The sequence below is a fragment of the Tasmannia lanceolata genome, unplaced genomic scaffold, assembly GCF_043159265.1.
Source record: "Tasmannia lanceolata isolate RefF3 unplaced genomic scaffold, GAP_Taslan_0.1 ptg000026l, whole genome shotgun sequence".
In the NCBI taxonomy this organism is placed as follows: Eukaryota; Viridiplantae; Streptophyta; class Magnoliopsida; order Canellales; family Winteraceae; genus Tasmannia; species Tasmannia lanceolata.
The window spans coordinates 1,101,590-1,118,608 of record NW_027518703.1 but is presented as its reverse complement, the minus strand read 5'-3'; the positions used below and the strand labels follow the sequence as shown (position 1 = coordinate 1,118,608).

Here is a 17,019-nt window from a genome sequence, read left to right as displayed (position 1 = left end):
TATCCCCCCGTTGGCAATTCTCGTATTTTGATGTCTCCCATTGGCAATATTTCCTTTTCTTAATGGACAACTGGGGTGCCACACCAATTGATCCAGTCAAAATCTCACCAAAAATGGAATTGGCTATGGATTTGAGCCATAAAACATAGTTTTGTTGTCCGTCACATGAATGTTTTGTAGCCATTGAAAACATATCTTGGAATCTCTTTCTTACTAGTATCTAATTCTATTCCAGGAATTCCGAGATGCGAACGACGATTCCGCTGGGATTTTCTTCTCCTTGTCTAACCTTGAATCTTAAAACCTCTCACCATTTCAAGGAATTCTCTTATCCAGCTAGGGTTTGTCGCAACACAGAAGATTCCCGCAATCTTTCTAGATCAGGTAATCACTTGCTTTTTTAGGGTTTGGATGGCTTTCATGGAGTTCCACTCCATTACAGTCATTTCTCTTTTGTTCCTTTGAGAATTGGATTGCTAAAATTCGTGGGTTAATATATTTATAACCTAATACTATATATAATGGGAAAACCTGGAATCAATCATGTGTACATAGTTGAATCCGAACTTGTTCCTTGTCACAGCAATTGGCTGTATATAGGACATGGGTTTGGGGCATTTGGGAAGCATGACTATGAAGAATAGGATGGGGTGGGTGGTATAGAGGGTAAGTGTTGTCAAACAAGCCTGACCCTAAAATCTGTTATTCTGTCCTCTCATAATCCCTACTGCCTAAGACAAACTGTTTGATACCAACCACAGTTGGTGGAAATGCCTTGTACCGATGGGAAACGTGTTTCAGAAACATTTACATGTGATACCTGCATTGGAAACATATGCGAAACCATGTGTGAAACGTATGAGAAACGTATGGGAAACATGTGGAGGATGTATGTGAAATGTGTAGGAAACATGTGAAATGTACATAAAACGTTTTGAAGAAATCGCACCAAAAAAAGGGCAATGATTTTTTTAGCCCCTTCTGTAGGATAATGCGCCCCCCTCTTTAACGTGATTTGATGTAAAAAAAAAGTTAAAGTCTGCCCACAATTCACGTTAAAAGGGCAGGGGAATATCTCCCCAACAAAATTGTGTAATACGTATTAAAAGAAAGTATAATAGTATGTATAATAGTAAAAAATAGAAATAAGTAAAACATTATACTAAAAAATAAAAGATATAAAGAACATACATAAAATCGTCTATGTATGCCTCTATTTAAATAAAAATTATGAATGGAATTATAAATGTATGTATTTATGTGTAAAAGCTCGTGGATATTTGAAATTAACAAAGTCCAAATCTACAAACACACATATTTCATGTTTCCTTTCTGTTTCATGTGTTTCTGTTGACGTTTCTATATCGTTTCTAATGTGGTTCTCATATGATTTTCTACTGCTTCCACATTTCTCGTTTACACTCTATTTTTTCTCGCATTTTTTGCTTTTGTTTTACGTTTCATTTCTCAAATTCGTTTCCCAACTTGGTAACTATGAACCCAACAACATCAGATAATAGGGTTTGCATGGTGATAATCATAAGTATCACCAATTTTTTCCAAATATCGCGATAAAATCATTATGTTTTGACAAATGACAAAACCCCAAATATTCCTGAGATTTTAAAAATATTGCGATATTTTTCATTTGGGAAATGATATCAGCACAATGATGTTTTGATAATTGCACAAACCCATCCTGTCTTTTCATATTTAATTGGCTTGTGAGAGATTTTTGGGAGCTGTAATAACCTTTGACAGCTCTTTAAAATAATAAAAGACAAGATGAGTTAGTGCAAATATCAAAGCATGGTTGTGCTGATATCATTTCCCTTTCATTTTTATCATTTACAGTGAAGATATCACAAAGATGTCGTTATAATTTTCCAAAAAATTTATTATATATTTTTAAATTAAATATATTTATATTTTGAAATATTCTATATTTTCCAGTTTTTTCTCAATATGAACCTTAAAGTAACAAATAACAATTAAAATCTCCCAAGATATACACTTATACACTACCTGAGAAATTGTTGAGGCAAATATTTGTTACTATGAAAAATTACTGATAGAGGCAGGAGGGGAGGTAGTTATTATTTGAACCATCTAAATTTATACTAATAAATGAGTGAACAGAAAACAAAATGAACCTGAATCAGTTGCCATTGGGTGGCTTCATGAATACTTTGATGTTGGAAGTTGGCAACTTAAGTTAGAAAGTATTGAGAAATGTTTCTTCTTTTTTCTGGTTACTTGTTGTCTCATGTGTCAACTAGTGGAGTTTTGAGGATACTGAAGTCTTTATCTTTTCCTTTTTTGGGGGGAAGGGGAAGACCAAAGAGTCATTTATCCATCTCTCTCTCTCTCTCTCTCTCTATATATATATATATATATATATATATATATATATATATATATATATATATATATATATATATCGTAAAAGTGCTTGATGAGCTAAACAACATTAATGAAAGAGTTTTTGTTAGAGAAGTGTACTTGTTTACTGTTAACATGAGCGAATATGGACAACCATTTATGATTCAACGTATGTTGGGTAACTCTCAAGTTAAGTTTAGATAGTCCTGAATCATGCTCTGGAATTTGGTAATTGTCAAATCTATGATCGAGGAAGTTTGTGAATTAAGGCCCTGTTCGTTTCAGATTGTGACAATTTTGGGCCAATAAACGGTTGGGGCCCTCACCATTGCTTGTCACAATCTGAAACGAACAGGGCCTAAATTGTGAAAAGCATTGTCTATATGCCCACTATCGGAGTTCTTGGATATCTAAACGTCATCCCTCCTGAAATAAATTTCTATTCTTCTATAGGAATTTGCAGAGCCAGTCAAGCTGTTGAATTATTTCCATCCATTTGCCCTGACATTGTTGTTCGAGAGGCACGGCTAGAGGACTGCTGGGAAGTGGCTGAGACTCATTGTAGCTCATTCTTCCCAGACTATTCATTTCCATTAGATTTGATGCTGAGGGTTGACCGGATGGTGGCATTGCTATCAGGATACTCTGTGCCGAATGGTTGCATGAGGTCTTGCCTTGTTGCTGTAGCCCTTAGCTCGATTGACAATAATATTTTCTTGGGAACCGAAGACTGTAAAATTGGAGACTTTGAAATGAAGTTCAGTTTGAATAGAGGGTCTGTTGCCGGGATATTGACCGTGGATACAGTGGCTGATTTCCTTCCAAGAAAAGGACCTCTCCGGCAACGAAGGTCAGTTAAAGGCGTTCACTGTTCTTTAAGAAGAGCTAATTCATACCTAAAGAAATAGTAACAATTTATTTATTTATTTTTAATGATAATTTATTTACTTAATACAAAAGTTAGCAATCTAGCTGAACATATGGACTTTTATGTTCGATGAAACTATTCCATCTTCATCCATAACATGAGCATACTCTTTCTGGGTTCTAGTCATGCCTATATATATATATATTTTTTTGAGAGCTAAGCTTAAATTATGCAATTCATACTTCCCTATATTTTTATATTGTACATTCCATATTTTATATTCCTCTTGTTGATACCTAAGCTTCTGTATCTTTCTTTCAGACTTGACAATTTGTACTTGCAGTTATTGAAACACATCTAATGCAGAGTCGTATTATATCTGCTTAAATATTCTAATTTGTCTCTAGCTGACCATGCTGACTGCACCTTCATGAAACTTTACCTTGTGCTAGATAGCACTTTGTATTTATGACTTTATGATATCGATAGAAGGGATAATTAGATTTAGAGCTTTATGCAATTATTCTATTCTTCATTTTGAACGGAAAGAAGAAAAAGTGTTCACACATATCAAGGCTGTTAGGGGAAAAATGCAGTTATCATTTTTCCTGTTTTTCAACTTTATGTAATATATGTAGTTTTAATATATATTTTAATTCTATTATTATGCATATCTCAGCTTGTCAGGCTTTTCACTGTCCCCGCTTCTGGCACCAAGCACATTTTTGTGTCTTTAGTTACATAAGCATTGGTTTATAATTTGTTAAAAAACAGACTTAGGGTATGTTTGGCTGCCATTAAAATTTTTCCATGGCATTTTAGGTCTATCAAGTGGCGAGAGAGGGTGGGAGATGGAGACACTAGAGAGGGCATGAGTGAGGAGAGGGTGAGAAAAAGCTGAAAACAAGGAAAAGAAAAACTCTAATACTGCTTTTTAGCCATTTCATACAATCTCCTCATTCCTGTGATCTCAAGTCTCTTCGTCTCCCACTCTCCCTATCCCTCTCTCGACACTTGATAAACTAAAATTTCTTGAAGAAAATATCATGGTTGCCAGACATGGCCTTATATGTAAGTCATGATTCTTGGGTTCAAGGCTGAGTTTGTTGCCATCTCTGTGTAACCTGTGGACATACTTAATTTAACATATTTCCACTTCATTCTCAAGGGTACATTTGACCATTGCCTCTTGTTTTATTAGTCACGACTAAAGTCTTTTTGCATGAAATGATTCTTGAAAATGTTTGTAAGTTCTTCTCTACGTTAGACTAGTTGAATGCAGTCCTTTTCGTGTAGTTAGTTGCATAGTTTTAAAACACCCCCGCGTCATTGTGGACTCCCCCGAGTTGACTCCCTTTTACGTTGGCCGTGATTCACATTTTGGGACAAAGTCAATAAAAACTCCTTTGACTCTCCCGAATCATGATCGCGTCAATCGAGTACTCGACCGCGTCGACTAGGATTTTCTTCGGCTGCATTCCGAGCTGTATACGTGTTTTGAAACACTGGTTAGTTGTTTCAGGGATCGGACGTGTCTTAAGCATCTCAAAAATTGAGATGTATCTCCAATATGTGATACAGTTTCAAAACGCGAATGTGGGTCAAAATGCGGCCAAAGCAAATCCTAGTCGACTTGGTACGGCATAATCGAGTATTCGGTTGGCACGGCTGAGTGCTATATTGATGTGATCATAACTCGGGAGAGTCAAATGAGTTTTGATTGATTTTGTAGGGCAAAACACTGACTTGAACAAGAATGCTGCCTAGGTAAAAGGGAATCGACTTGAGGGAGTCCGTGATGATGCGGGAGAGTTTTGAAATTATGGATCGTACTTGTCACTAGTATGGACTTGAAATGACACCTATGAAATGCTGAAGGAAAATCCAAAAAATTATAAAAATGGGCTAAATGGGAATAAATAATAATGAACCTATTTAGTTAGATCTTCGGCACACTTTTTTTTAATGGTGCCTTTTATTGTCTTGATATTTAACTGTCCCGATTTTTATGTTCGTCCCTGACTACCTCTTGAATGCCACAAATTATGCACTTCATAGTTTTACTTTATCTTCAAAATTTTCAAGTTCTGTGATATGTTTTTTGAGTTTGTGAGACGAAGACACTTATGATTCATTGATTTAATATTGATTATGACAAAGATAGATTTAGCATATTTATGCATGGATTTATCCTAATAACGCACCACAAATGACAATCTACACTGATTTCAGCAATAGAGAACAAATAAGTTGGGGAAGGAAAATGAAAAAGTTCATGTTTGAAACTCGAAAGTGACTCAAATCCACAACTCTAATGCTCTGATTCCCCAATTAGAGGATCAAATGCAGTTTTTTTTCCCAAAGATTCTGATAAGAGAGATTAACATAACATAGTTTGCCTTATCATAGCTTTGAAATATGAGGGGAGAAACTGGCTTTTTAGAAACACCAATACTGTGGAGTTCTTCACTCTACTGAAACATGCAAATATGCAATACTTGCCACGTCTACATCTTGGATTGTATCATCCAATGCAGAATGCGTATCAGATGAAATTATTAAACAAGGCATGATATGGGTGTGTATACTGGCACCTGTAATTTGAAACATATCATCCAATATGTCAGTACTGGATGATACAGCACTCCATGCTTTTTCTATTTATGTTCTCTTTTCAATAAATGACAATAGCTGACATCTTTACTCAGCCAGGTGACCTAGTTTTCTTCATAGTGTGGTCATTCTCGTACAATATATTTGAGGATGTATCAAATGTAGAGCTCCAAGTTTTCCGACTTCTAGTTGCTGAAACCTTGAGGCTCGGCTAACAACTAGAACTAAACGTTTTACTGATTTGCATGACTATCTGATTCTTTCCATCCTTGACCTCTCAAGGGTTATTGGACTTTAGATGATTCTCAACTCATTATTATGCAACGAGGCGCTGCGCATTGTTTTCAAAATCTTACGATTTACGGTTCGATTTACGATTCGATTTATGATTCTTAGGCAAAACGATTTGAATCCCATGATTGAATCGTAATTTGTATGAATCTTACGATTTTTTATTGAATCTTACGATTCGATAGTAAATCGTATGATTCATACGATTTATGCGATTTATCCAAATTAAGTTTTGTATAAAAGAAAATATGTCTTTCTTTCAAAAGACCTCATTTCCTTTCTACATTACAAGAAGCCTTTGAAATCCCTCTCATTAGAAGGAAGAAGACAGAGGAGGAGTAGGACTTCGAACGAATTGAACCAGTCGAGCGGACTTCGAACGAATTGAACCGGTCGAGCACAAAGCATTTGTTGAGGTTACTCACATCGAGGTGGGAGTCGAGGTGGGAGACTACCATAATAAGGACAACATTGATTCCCGTCTTTTATGATTGATATTTGTCATTTGATGTTTGAGACTTTGAGAATTGATATGATCTTGTGTCTTTTTTTAAAGATTATTAACCAAGATGCATGGGTTTGGATGAGAATGAGATGATTAGCATGTGTCAAGTTTGTCACCAAACAATTCATATTACGATATTGAATGCTAATCATGGTAGTTTCTGTTTGAATTAATGAATTTGGATGAAAAATGAATAATTGGCCATTTTTATTCTTTAATTTATTTATAATTTTTTATTATACATATTTTTATATATTTTTGAATGAATCTTACGATTTACAATCCGATACGATTCGACCCCGATTACGATTTACGATTCGATTCTGATTTTCAAAACATTGGCGCTTCGCTTAATTTTTGTGTTTAGGGGACTCCATTTTTAAAAAATTGAATGTAGGACACATATGGGGCATGTATTGTAGTTAGGGGACTCCATTTTTAAAAAAAATTGTGTTTAGGGGACTCCATTTTTAAAAAATTGAATGTAGGACACATATGGGGCATGTATTGTAGTTAGGGGGAAAACCCTTCAATTTATCTCTTTTCTCGTTTTTTACAGTTATGCCTAAATTTCCTTTAATTATGTTTATCTTATGTGGACCTGACACCTTAACAAGTGGCTTTTTTTTCACTAGCAACACATCTTCAACCCTCCTCTTTCATAAACAGAGATCTTTCTGCTTATTGTTTGAGTTGCTCTGCACAATTTTTTTTTCTTATATTTTCTTGGTGAATTAGCTAGAATTCTTTTCGTGCATAATTCCAAACTGCTCGTTTATACCCCTAAAGCCTACGAACTTCTCTTGATTTTGGCATGTGAGTCTTTCTTGGTTATTTACAGCAGGGGGACATGTTGAATTTTGCTGCATTGATTTTACACCAACTTTTTTTGTTGATTGTTATAATATCATAGATAACTGCAGAAAGAAAGAAAGAAAAAGTTATTCATCTTGTTTTGTCTCTCCCTTGTAAATGCATGAACATTGAATTGGTTGATTTCTGAAGTGAGGCATCTATCTAATATTCTCAGGACTGGAATTGCATACATATCAAACGTTGCAGTTCGAGAGAAGGATCGGCGCAAGGGAATCGCCAAAAGGCTCATCACAAAGGCTGAAGCTCAAGCTAGGAGTTGGGGTTGCCGTGCCATCGCATTGCATTGCGATAGAAACTACCCTGCAGCCACACAACTGTACCTAGGTCAGGGCTTCAAATGTGTCAAGGTTCTAGAACGCGCAAATTGGCCTCATCCAAAAGCCTCTCCAGGTATCCAGTTCAACTTCATGATGAAGCTCCTATAAACCACCACCACAGTTTGATTCTTCTTGAAGAAACAAAATGTTTCTACTTGGGTTGGGAATCTAGTAATCATGCATGTGTATATTTAAAGTACACATCAAAGAGGAAACAGGGTGCAGATCTCCATTGTTTCTGATGATGGTTACCATGGTTAGGCTATATTAAATGGCCTGTACAGTGGCATTTGGCTCTAATTCTTTAGATCTTGTTACCAAACAGTGGATAGGAACTTATCTACATTCGGGTGTGGGCTCCCGAAAGGTTAATGACAGATCTCAATTGTATGCCCATTACTTCAAAGCCGCTGTCTTGAGAAAGAACTTTAAATTGCAAACAAAGTTCTTAAGTTCTTGGTAATAGACATGAGTAACCATCATTACCATCTCAATTATTTCAATTTCAGGGTGATTATACCGGCACAAATGCACTAGATACTATAGTTAAGCGTGCTTCGGCGAGTGTAGTACCAAAATAGATGACCTCCTTGGAAGTACTCTTGTTGCACTTTTTACTGTTAAAAAAAGTCAGTGGTTTTGCTTTTCTTGCCGGTCCGTACCACAAGTTCCATCAAATGCTGCTGAGAACACCTTGATTGGATGAACTAAGTCTTTGATCTACCAAGTCTCTTTCAGCTGCCCTGTTTGTTTTTTTAATTTTGAGAACCCATTGAGTACAAAACTGGTTGTTGGGCTGAAAATTGAAGGGCATTTTGAGTCCCATAATCAGTTTTGTTGTCAGGATCAGTTCTCAAAATCCCAAACGAACAGAGCCTTAGGGTTCTGCCAAAAAGGGCTAAACCGTTGATTTTTGTTGTTCTTTATCTTACACATGGGATGCCTTGTGTGGGTCGCCTTGTGATCTTCTACAAGATCAATGGTTTCGATTGCGCATACATTTCCCATCGCCATTTGATCTAGCCTCGTTAACTTCTATTTGATACCTTGGTAAACATTGTTCAAAATTGTTAGGGTTCAAGTGATATTCAAACAACCCTGGGAAGGCTGTAGTAACACTCTTTGTAGGCGTTTGGGTAGCCCACCAAACGCTTGATTGTGGCTAGACTAGTGGGTGGTCCACCAGATCAGTGGACACGATCACAACAAAGTGTCAAGACGGGCCGGACTTTGTTACCAGAAAATGGTCACAAGACTATATTACCATAGGGTTTTCCGTTTGATCTTTCCTGTTTATTTGGTGCCCCTAATGTTGCTCAGCAAAGCGTAAAGTAGGTTGAAAACAAACCCAAAATCATGAAGAAAAAAAAAAAAAAAAACTCTCAACCGTGAGATTGAAACCTCAATCTAAGCCTAACAAAACCATAAAAAAGGGCTAGAGTACTCTAATTTTCTAAGTGTGAGATAATGATACTACCTTATTCCGTCCATGAGCTTAATTTTTTGTTGTAAAACAGAATAGATTAAGGAAAGGGAGATCATTTCAAGTGGAATAGCTTACCACAGCATGAACTCCGGCCTGATATTTATTTATTTTTATTTTTTTGAAAGTTGACATATTTCATTTACACTCGGGATTTACACTCGGGACCTGGAGTCCCAGCCTGCAATACAAAATACTGATATTAAATTTTGGCTGGTCTTTGAATTTCAAGTTCAAACTAGTTGAACTCTTGAAGTCTTGAAGATGGTTTGAAGGTTTTGAACTTGGTAATTGGGTCTTGTTAGGGTTTAAATCGGCACCGAACCTCAAACCCCTTCTCCATTACTCAACTGGATCGACACAGTCCCCGCAGTAACACTCAGTAATGAACCTTGATTGGACCTCCTTGATACTCCTCCCTTGAACGGTACCGAGCTACCAAGGGAACCAAACACAATCGCGGAGATCTCACCCCCAAACGGGAAATCCGGACGGCCGGTATGCGTAAGACGCGGCTTTCGAATTCAAAACATCCCGTCTAAATCACCATCCCCGATCTTCGCCCATAATCATCAGAAATCGTATCTCCACGTGTTTATTTGCCAGCTATGAAGCTCCACGTGGGTTGAATCTAGGGAACGATTGATGTTTCCACGATCCCATTCTCCCGCCATCACACTCCACGTGAGCGAAACCAAAGGCACGATTGATATCTCCAAGATCGTGGATCTCCACCCCTATAAAAAGGGGACTACGCACTCAAGCAAGGGAATCCAACCCACCCTCTCTTCTTCTCGGTTCTAGTAACTTGACTGAGCCCTCTCCCATTCCCCGTCTATTGTCTGTGATTGCCCGTCTCTGACTTGAGTGTCGAAGTGGCCGTCCGGAGCAACAACTCCGGGCTCGCTGATGCTTTTTCTGTGAGCGCAAGATTATAGGTTCTGCGAAGTTAGATCGTGCAGTCAGATTTTGGGCGTCATCAGATTGGCGTCCGTGGGACGCCGACATGCTAAAGTCGAAAGCTACCTCCCAACTCAACGGTGGAATGGTTACGAGAAGCCAAGCAAGCCAACGAGACCACGAACCGCTAGAGGAGATCGAAGAGATGGTCACCTCCGCGACACTCTAGTGACAATGACCGCCTTCAATCAACTCACATTTGCCCTACAACAAGTGCTTCAAAGGACCCCTCTCCAACCAGCGGTGCCACCTCCGCCTGTGAATACACCGGACGGAGAACTTCGCCCTGTCGAGATTCCAGGAGAACAGGGATCCTCAGAAGGGCGAAACCCTCGGAGTCAAAAACCCCCTCATCGTCAACAAGGGTCCGCTTCCATCACTAGCCCACCACCCGACCATCGCCGTGATGTTCGACGTCGAAGGGGTGACAACTCAAGGATCGAACCGACGAACCTTGCTCATTGAAATAAGAATCAGATACCTCCGCAAATAAGAAGCCCAGTGAGAAATATCCAAGCAGAAGAGAGCCCTTCCATCATGGCTGAACTCCAGCGTCAGATAAGAGAACTTCAACGGCAAATGAAGACACCATGTGATCCGGACCTCCTGACAAAATGGGATAGCAAGATTGCTTCTCCGTTCACTCCGAGAGTCGCCAATGCCGTCGTTACCACAAACTCGGACATGCCTCGGTCGGATCTCTATGATGGGTCATCAGACCCTCTTAAGTTTCTCCGCACCTATCGCCGCGCGATGGTAATCATAGATGCTTCCGATGTGCAAAGCCTTTTCCGCCTACCTGAAGAAAGACGCAAGCAATTGGTTCAGTCGATTGCGGCCCAACTCCATCGAATCGTTCCACGAACTCGGAAAGGAGTTTGTCGCTTACTTCATCAACAGTCGGCCCCGAAAGAAACCAGCAGACGCTCTCCTGGCTCTGCGACAGGGAAAGGACGAAACTCTACGAAGATTTATCGGCCGGTTCTGAATGGAACTCCACCAAATCACCGCGCAGCGCTCCGCCATGCCATCCGAGATAGAGACATGAAAGTTGAGTTAAATGTGAATCCTCCCCTCGATATTCAAGACCTCATGCCTACGGCGGACAGGTACATCAATAATGAGGAATCATTTGCCATGGAAAGGGAATTGGAAACCACCCGGGGTGCTGAAAAGCGAAAGGACGACTCTAGGACACCATCAAGTCATAAGCAGGCAAGACGCAACGACCATCAAAACCATCGCGCACCAAATCTCCAGTTTCATAGGGTTGACTACACCCTCCTAAACAACACTATCTCGAATATTCTGTACGAAATCCGTGACAAAGAATCCATAAACTGGCCCGAGAAAATGAGAAACTCGGGAAAAGGCAAGACTTCCAACAAGTACTGTCGTTGTAAGCCCAATGGTTTCCACCTTGGCATTCCCATCTTATTTTGATGACTCCAATACACAAGTGATTTATGATCACTAATGTGTTTGATTGTCTAAGTAGTAGATCACATTGGTGCTAAAGACAAGATTGCTTAGATTAAGGCCAAAGAAGCTCTCATTGGACCACATCATGAAGGCCAAAGACATCGAAGTCCAAGACGATTGAAGACTTGAAGAATCGCATTGAAGATCGAAGTCAATTTAGATTGTTAAAGATCCAATCTTAATTTAGATTTTAGAGGCATAATTAAGTTAATCTCACACACCCTAAATGTATAAGAGATTGTCCTTGTGGTGTTCCAACACCTTGGAACCCTCATAGCAATCGCAACTTGGTTGAGAATTGGAAGCCCAAGAAACAGAATTAAAAATCTGCTTGACATAGGCTTCTCGGAACTCCGAGACATTCCTCGGAGCTCCGAGAAATGGTCCAGTAGCCTTTTTTCAATTCTGTTTGTATTCCCGGAACTCCGAGAACACTATAACAGTCGGATTTTTAGCCGTTGGGAATTTTCCAGGAATTACCACAATGCCACTGAACGGTCATATTTTGGTTTTCCTATAAATATGGGTATCCCTAACATTACAAAGATCAATCCTAACACTCTTAAACTTTACTTGAACATTCAAAGAGTGAATCAAAGCTTATTTATGCCTCTCATCTTCTAAGATTAGGATTTGGATCATGGGCTAAATTTGTACATCTTCTACTTCTTGTAAACCCTTGTGAGGGATTGTTTTTTGTTCTTTCTTTCTTATCAAGAACTTTGTATCGGGCGAGTGTTCGGAGAAGCGTAGCCCACTCTCCGTGGTGAAGATCGCCACCAAGGTTAAAGGCGGTTGGAATTTTGTAATCGGCATTGATCTTCGCCGAAGTTAAGAAGATCACATAGTGAAGCCATCAACGGGTTTGGTTGGTGGAGTGGAGTAGGCCTCGCGTTTGGAGGACCGAACCACTTTAAATCTCGGGTGCACTCTCTCTTATCTTTTGCTCTTTATTTGCATTTGCACCTTTAGATTTAACTTGTGTGCTTGAATTTAATTCTTGATCTCTTAATCTTCTAAATATTGGGTTGAAGTTTTCAAAAGCTTAAAACTCGTTAGCAACCTAATTTTTCACTCCTCATTGTTGCCAATTCGGGACCACCCTTGGATTTTCAGTCGTTTTCACCAAGACCATGGGCACACCACCGACAATTGTTACCATCTGAAGAATGAAACTGAAAGGCTCGCCGGACTAGGAAAGATCGACCGTTATCTCCAGAATCCCCCAAGGAGCCATCAGCGACCCCGATCCGAAGTTCATCGGCCTGACGAACGTCATTGCTTGCCGAACCACCAAGTAGAAAGCAGTCGACATAGAGCCACGGATCAGGAGGAGGCACCAAAGGTCATCAGAAATATCGACACCATTTATAGAGGCCCGGCGTCTGGAGGACCAACTGACGAAGGGCGCGCCCTTTATGCAGAACAAGTCAACTCCATAGAAAACCCCGTAAAGAAGCCAAAGACTGGACCAAGTACCAATACACCTATCATCTTCACCGAAGCAGATTACGGCACCGTAGATCGACATCATGATGACGCAGCGGTAGTTCAGCTTACCATCGCCAACTGCAGCGTGGGGCGAATCTTGGTAGACACGAGGAGCTCAGTCAATGTCCTTCATCAGAACGCCTTCGCCGAAATGGGCATCAACAATGATAAGCTGGAGCCTGTTAATTGGTCCATCTTCGGATTCTCCAGAGGGGAAGTCAAGGTACGATGCAAAATCAAACTCCCCGTAACATTCGGCACCCATCCGAACCAGCGTACCATCATGCAGACCTTTGTGGTAGTTCATGTCCCTTCCTCCTACAATGGGATCATTGGGAGGCCAGCTCTAAATGAACTGGGGGCAGTGGTCTCCACTGCCCACTTGAAAATAAAGTTTCCTACCAAGCTCGGTGTCGGAGAGGTTATCGGCTGTGGACCCCCGATCCGAGAGAGGCGGGGGGATGTGCCCTCAGACGAGTCTCAGGATCATCCACGTGAAGGAGAGCTCCACCAAGGAACTCTCGAAAGAGTGCCCCTCACAGCATGAGTGACGATGTAAAGTGAGATACATCTCGATTCGGGGACTAGCCCGGATTCGAGGCATACCTTAAACAAAGAAAGAGTCGCCATCCAAGGAAGTAGGCCTTGGATCCCATGCTGTGCTCTGTCGCCAGAGATACAAAAGGTCCGTGCCTGATGACGAATGGGGAAGGGGTTAGGCACCCCCAATTCGCCCAACTACAAGCACCTGGTCTCTTATGCCATTTATTATTAACTTTTAAGAGTTTTGGACGAAAATCATGCGAAATGGGAATGAATATCCAGAGAAAACGTTTAGCTAATCATGCATGTCTCGGAGATGAATAAGAAGCACACACAAAAGAAAATGAAAGACATGTCACCTAAGAATAGCTAGGTTATGAGTGTCATGCCTAATTGGTGTCTAAGTTCCGATGGGCAAACACATGCACACTACAACTAAAGGTATAAGGTCTGTACAGGAAAGTAAGAAAAACAGCAAAACATACAATATGACAAACCCTAGACTCTAATGCGATACTTGACTCGGACCAAGATGGCCATCCATCCTGGCTGCACTACGTATCCCGGCCTCGGAAAGAATCAGAGTCAACGTAGTTCGGCGACCTATGCTAAACTACAATGCCTAACCATCTAGGACCGCTATCCTAGACTCGATCAACTAGACCTGACTAGTTTTTAAAGCTTGTTGTGCGATTGCTTAAGTTCAAGTGAATTGTAATTTTTAGGACTCCCTATATGCCCTAACTAATGCAGGTGGGCCCTACACCCTATGTGTGACTAGGCTGTGGGTCCTAAGGAAAACAAGGGGGCTATTTAAGCGCATCCTAGTCTAGCCATCGGCTCGACTAAGTGTCCAACCGACCACGACTCGAGGCCTCCTAACTTTAGGGACACTCACACGACCAGAAATGGCAAATCCACAAAATCAGGACAGACTCCTAACTCTAAGACACCCCAAACGCCTAGGACAGACTCCTAACTCTATGGGAAGATCTTTTGAAAATGGTTTGCAAGGTTATTTTGAAGAATTTTTGTATTTTGGAAATGTTTGAAAGGTTTTGAAGCTTATAGAAGTTTTTGAAGTTGTGAAAGTTGTGAAAGATGTGACTGAACTCAGGATGCCAGCTGCAAGCCTGAGCTGCCTACGTACCCCTCAGCTAGGGATCAAGCCATTCGTAGTTCGGACCAGAATTCCTAACTACTCTCCTATGACTCTTGATTTTTGAGATTTTTGGTTTTTAGATGTTTTTGAATTTTCAAGTGTTTTTTACTCAAGAGGACAAATTCCTATAATCATAAGAGTATGAGAGACTCCTGATATCCCGCAAAGGTTGAAGAGCATCCTATGTTTTGCGGGGGGATGGGACAGAATCACGACTCTGCAAGGGTTGGACAGCATCCTATACCTTGCAAGAGCGGATAAAATCACACGACTTGATGAGAGGTTTGACAGAATCCTAACCCCTATGATGATAGGACATACTCCTGAAAGATTGAAGGACTGACTCCTATGCTGAAGACTGACTCTGAAAGATGGAAGGACGGAATCCTAAACCCTATGAAGGTTGGACAGAATCCGAAACTCTACAAGGGTAGGACAGACTCCCAAACCCTAGGATGGTAGGGCAGACTCCTAAACTCTCTAGGACAGACTCTAAAGAGGAAGAAATCCCTTAACCTGCAAAAACTCTAAGGCAGGAAGGGAAGGGGTGGGCTCAAGAAGCATTCCATCATAGCCGGACCCAAGGAAGCTCTTGAATGCTAACGAAGTTCCGAAACTTGTAGCGAATTCCTAAAAATGTACGAGTAGCGACCTTGGAGGTACAACTAACAAGAGATAAAAATAAACTCCAAATCTCAACGAATCAAAATAACCAATTTCTACTGACGCCCTAACTCATCTTGTAATCCAATATTATAAACACTAATCAAGGTCATGATAAATGCCCAGAAATGACTGAAATAGCAAAAATAAAAGATGGAAGAAACAAATCCAGTTCGTGCATCTATCTAACATGGTTCCATTGATATCATTCCCAAAGCAAGGTTGCTTCAACCATTCATGGTTAACCAGGTCACTTAAATGAAAGACATGATTTAATTCTTTATATTTCCAAAACCAACCACAAATTTAATGTAATGAAAAAACTCCAAGCAACTGATTAACAGGGAGACATTAACTATACTAAACATGCCCAAACATATTTATTAGCACTCTAAACAAAACTTAAACAGAAGAGGGAAAATATAACCTGAAATTTGAAATAGTGATGAACAGGGCTCTAAATTTCGGACTCCTTCTAAGATTTCTGAGATGACCCAGATTCAGATATGAAGACAACAACGGCTGATCTTCGGGTTTTGCCGGAAGATGCTTGCCAATAAAATTGGAGGCTTCAGATGTTGATGGAGGACATTTCCCGCTAGGGTTTGGTTGGAATCTTGGGTGGGTTCTTGGCTGGGAAGTAAAATTGGGACCAAATTTCCCCATTCGAATTCTAGCATGTCTTTTGCCCTTTCACGACTGTGGAATTTCTCGGTTGTCTGCGTTGAAGTAGTAGAACTGGAGGAACCGAAAAAGGGTTTCTCAGAATTGGGAACTTTCAGCTTCCCTTTGATGAGTGTTGGGGGAAAATGATGGCAGAGATGGGGTAAAGATGAGATGGTGTAGGGTTGTGATAGAGATGGGATGGGAAGAAGAAGAAGTAGGAGGAGGAAGAAATAAAAATGGGTTTAACAAAGATGGGGACTCGGTGGAGGAGATAGGGAAAGTGGCTGAGAAGGGGGTTTTGATGGTGGGGAAGAAATGGGATTTACAGAGGATAAAGCAGAAAATGGGTTTGGTTGGAGTTACAGGAAGGCATTGCCGGATTTAATGGAGCTTGCCGGAGTTAGGGTAAACGGAGGTGGTAGGTGGCGGATCTAGGTGGAGGTGAGTTTGAACAAAACGGCAGAGGAGTAATGGTGGAGGAGGGTTTGAGGATGGTGATGGCTGATGTGGACCCTAATCCGAGAGAGGCGGGGGGACGAGCCCCCACACTAAGTCTCAGGATCATCCACGTGAATGGAGAGCTCTACCAAGGAACTCTCGAAAGAAGTGCCCCTCACAGCATGAGTGGCGATAAAAAGGTGAGATACCTCTCGATTCGGGGACTAACCCATATTCGAGGCGTACCTTAAACAAAGAAGAGTCGCCATCCAAGGAAGT

The 17,019-nt window shown here is 40.4% G+C and overlaps 1 protein-coding gene across 1 annotated transcript; it reads left to right on the top strand.

Annotated features, from left to right (window-relative positions):
* Nucleotides 1-25: 25 nt before the first annotated feature.
* Nucleotides 26-8,366, top strand: LOC143858776 (GCN5-related N-acetyltransferase 4, chloroplastic-like). The gene is made up of 3 exons (XM_077369490.1): nucleotides 26-384; nucleotides 2,836-3,232; nucleotides 7,690-8,366. Exons 1-3 carry the CDS (start codon nucleotides 246-248, stop codon nucleotides 7,958-7,960), a joined length of 807 nt encoding a protein of 268 aa, XP_077225605.1. The 5' UTR covers nucleotides 26-245; the 3' UTR covers nucleotides 7,961-8,366.
* The last annotated feature ends 8,653 nt before the right edge of the window (nucleotides 8,367-17,019 follow it).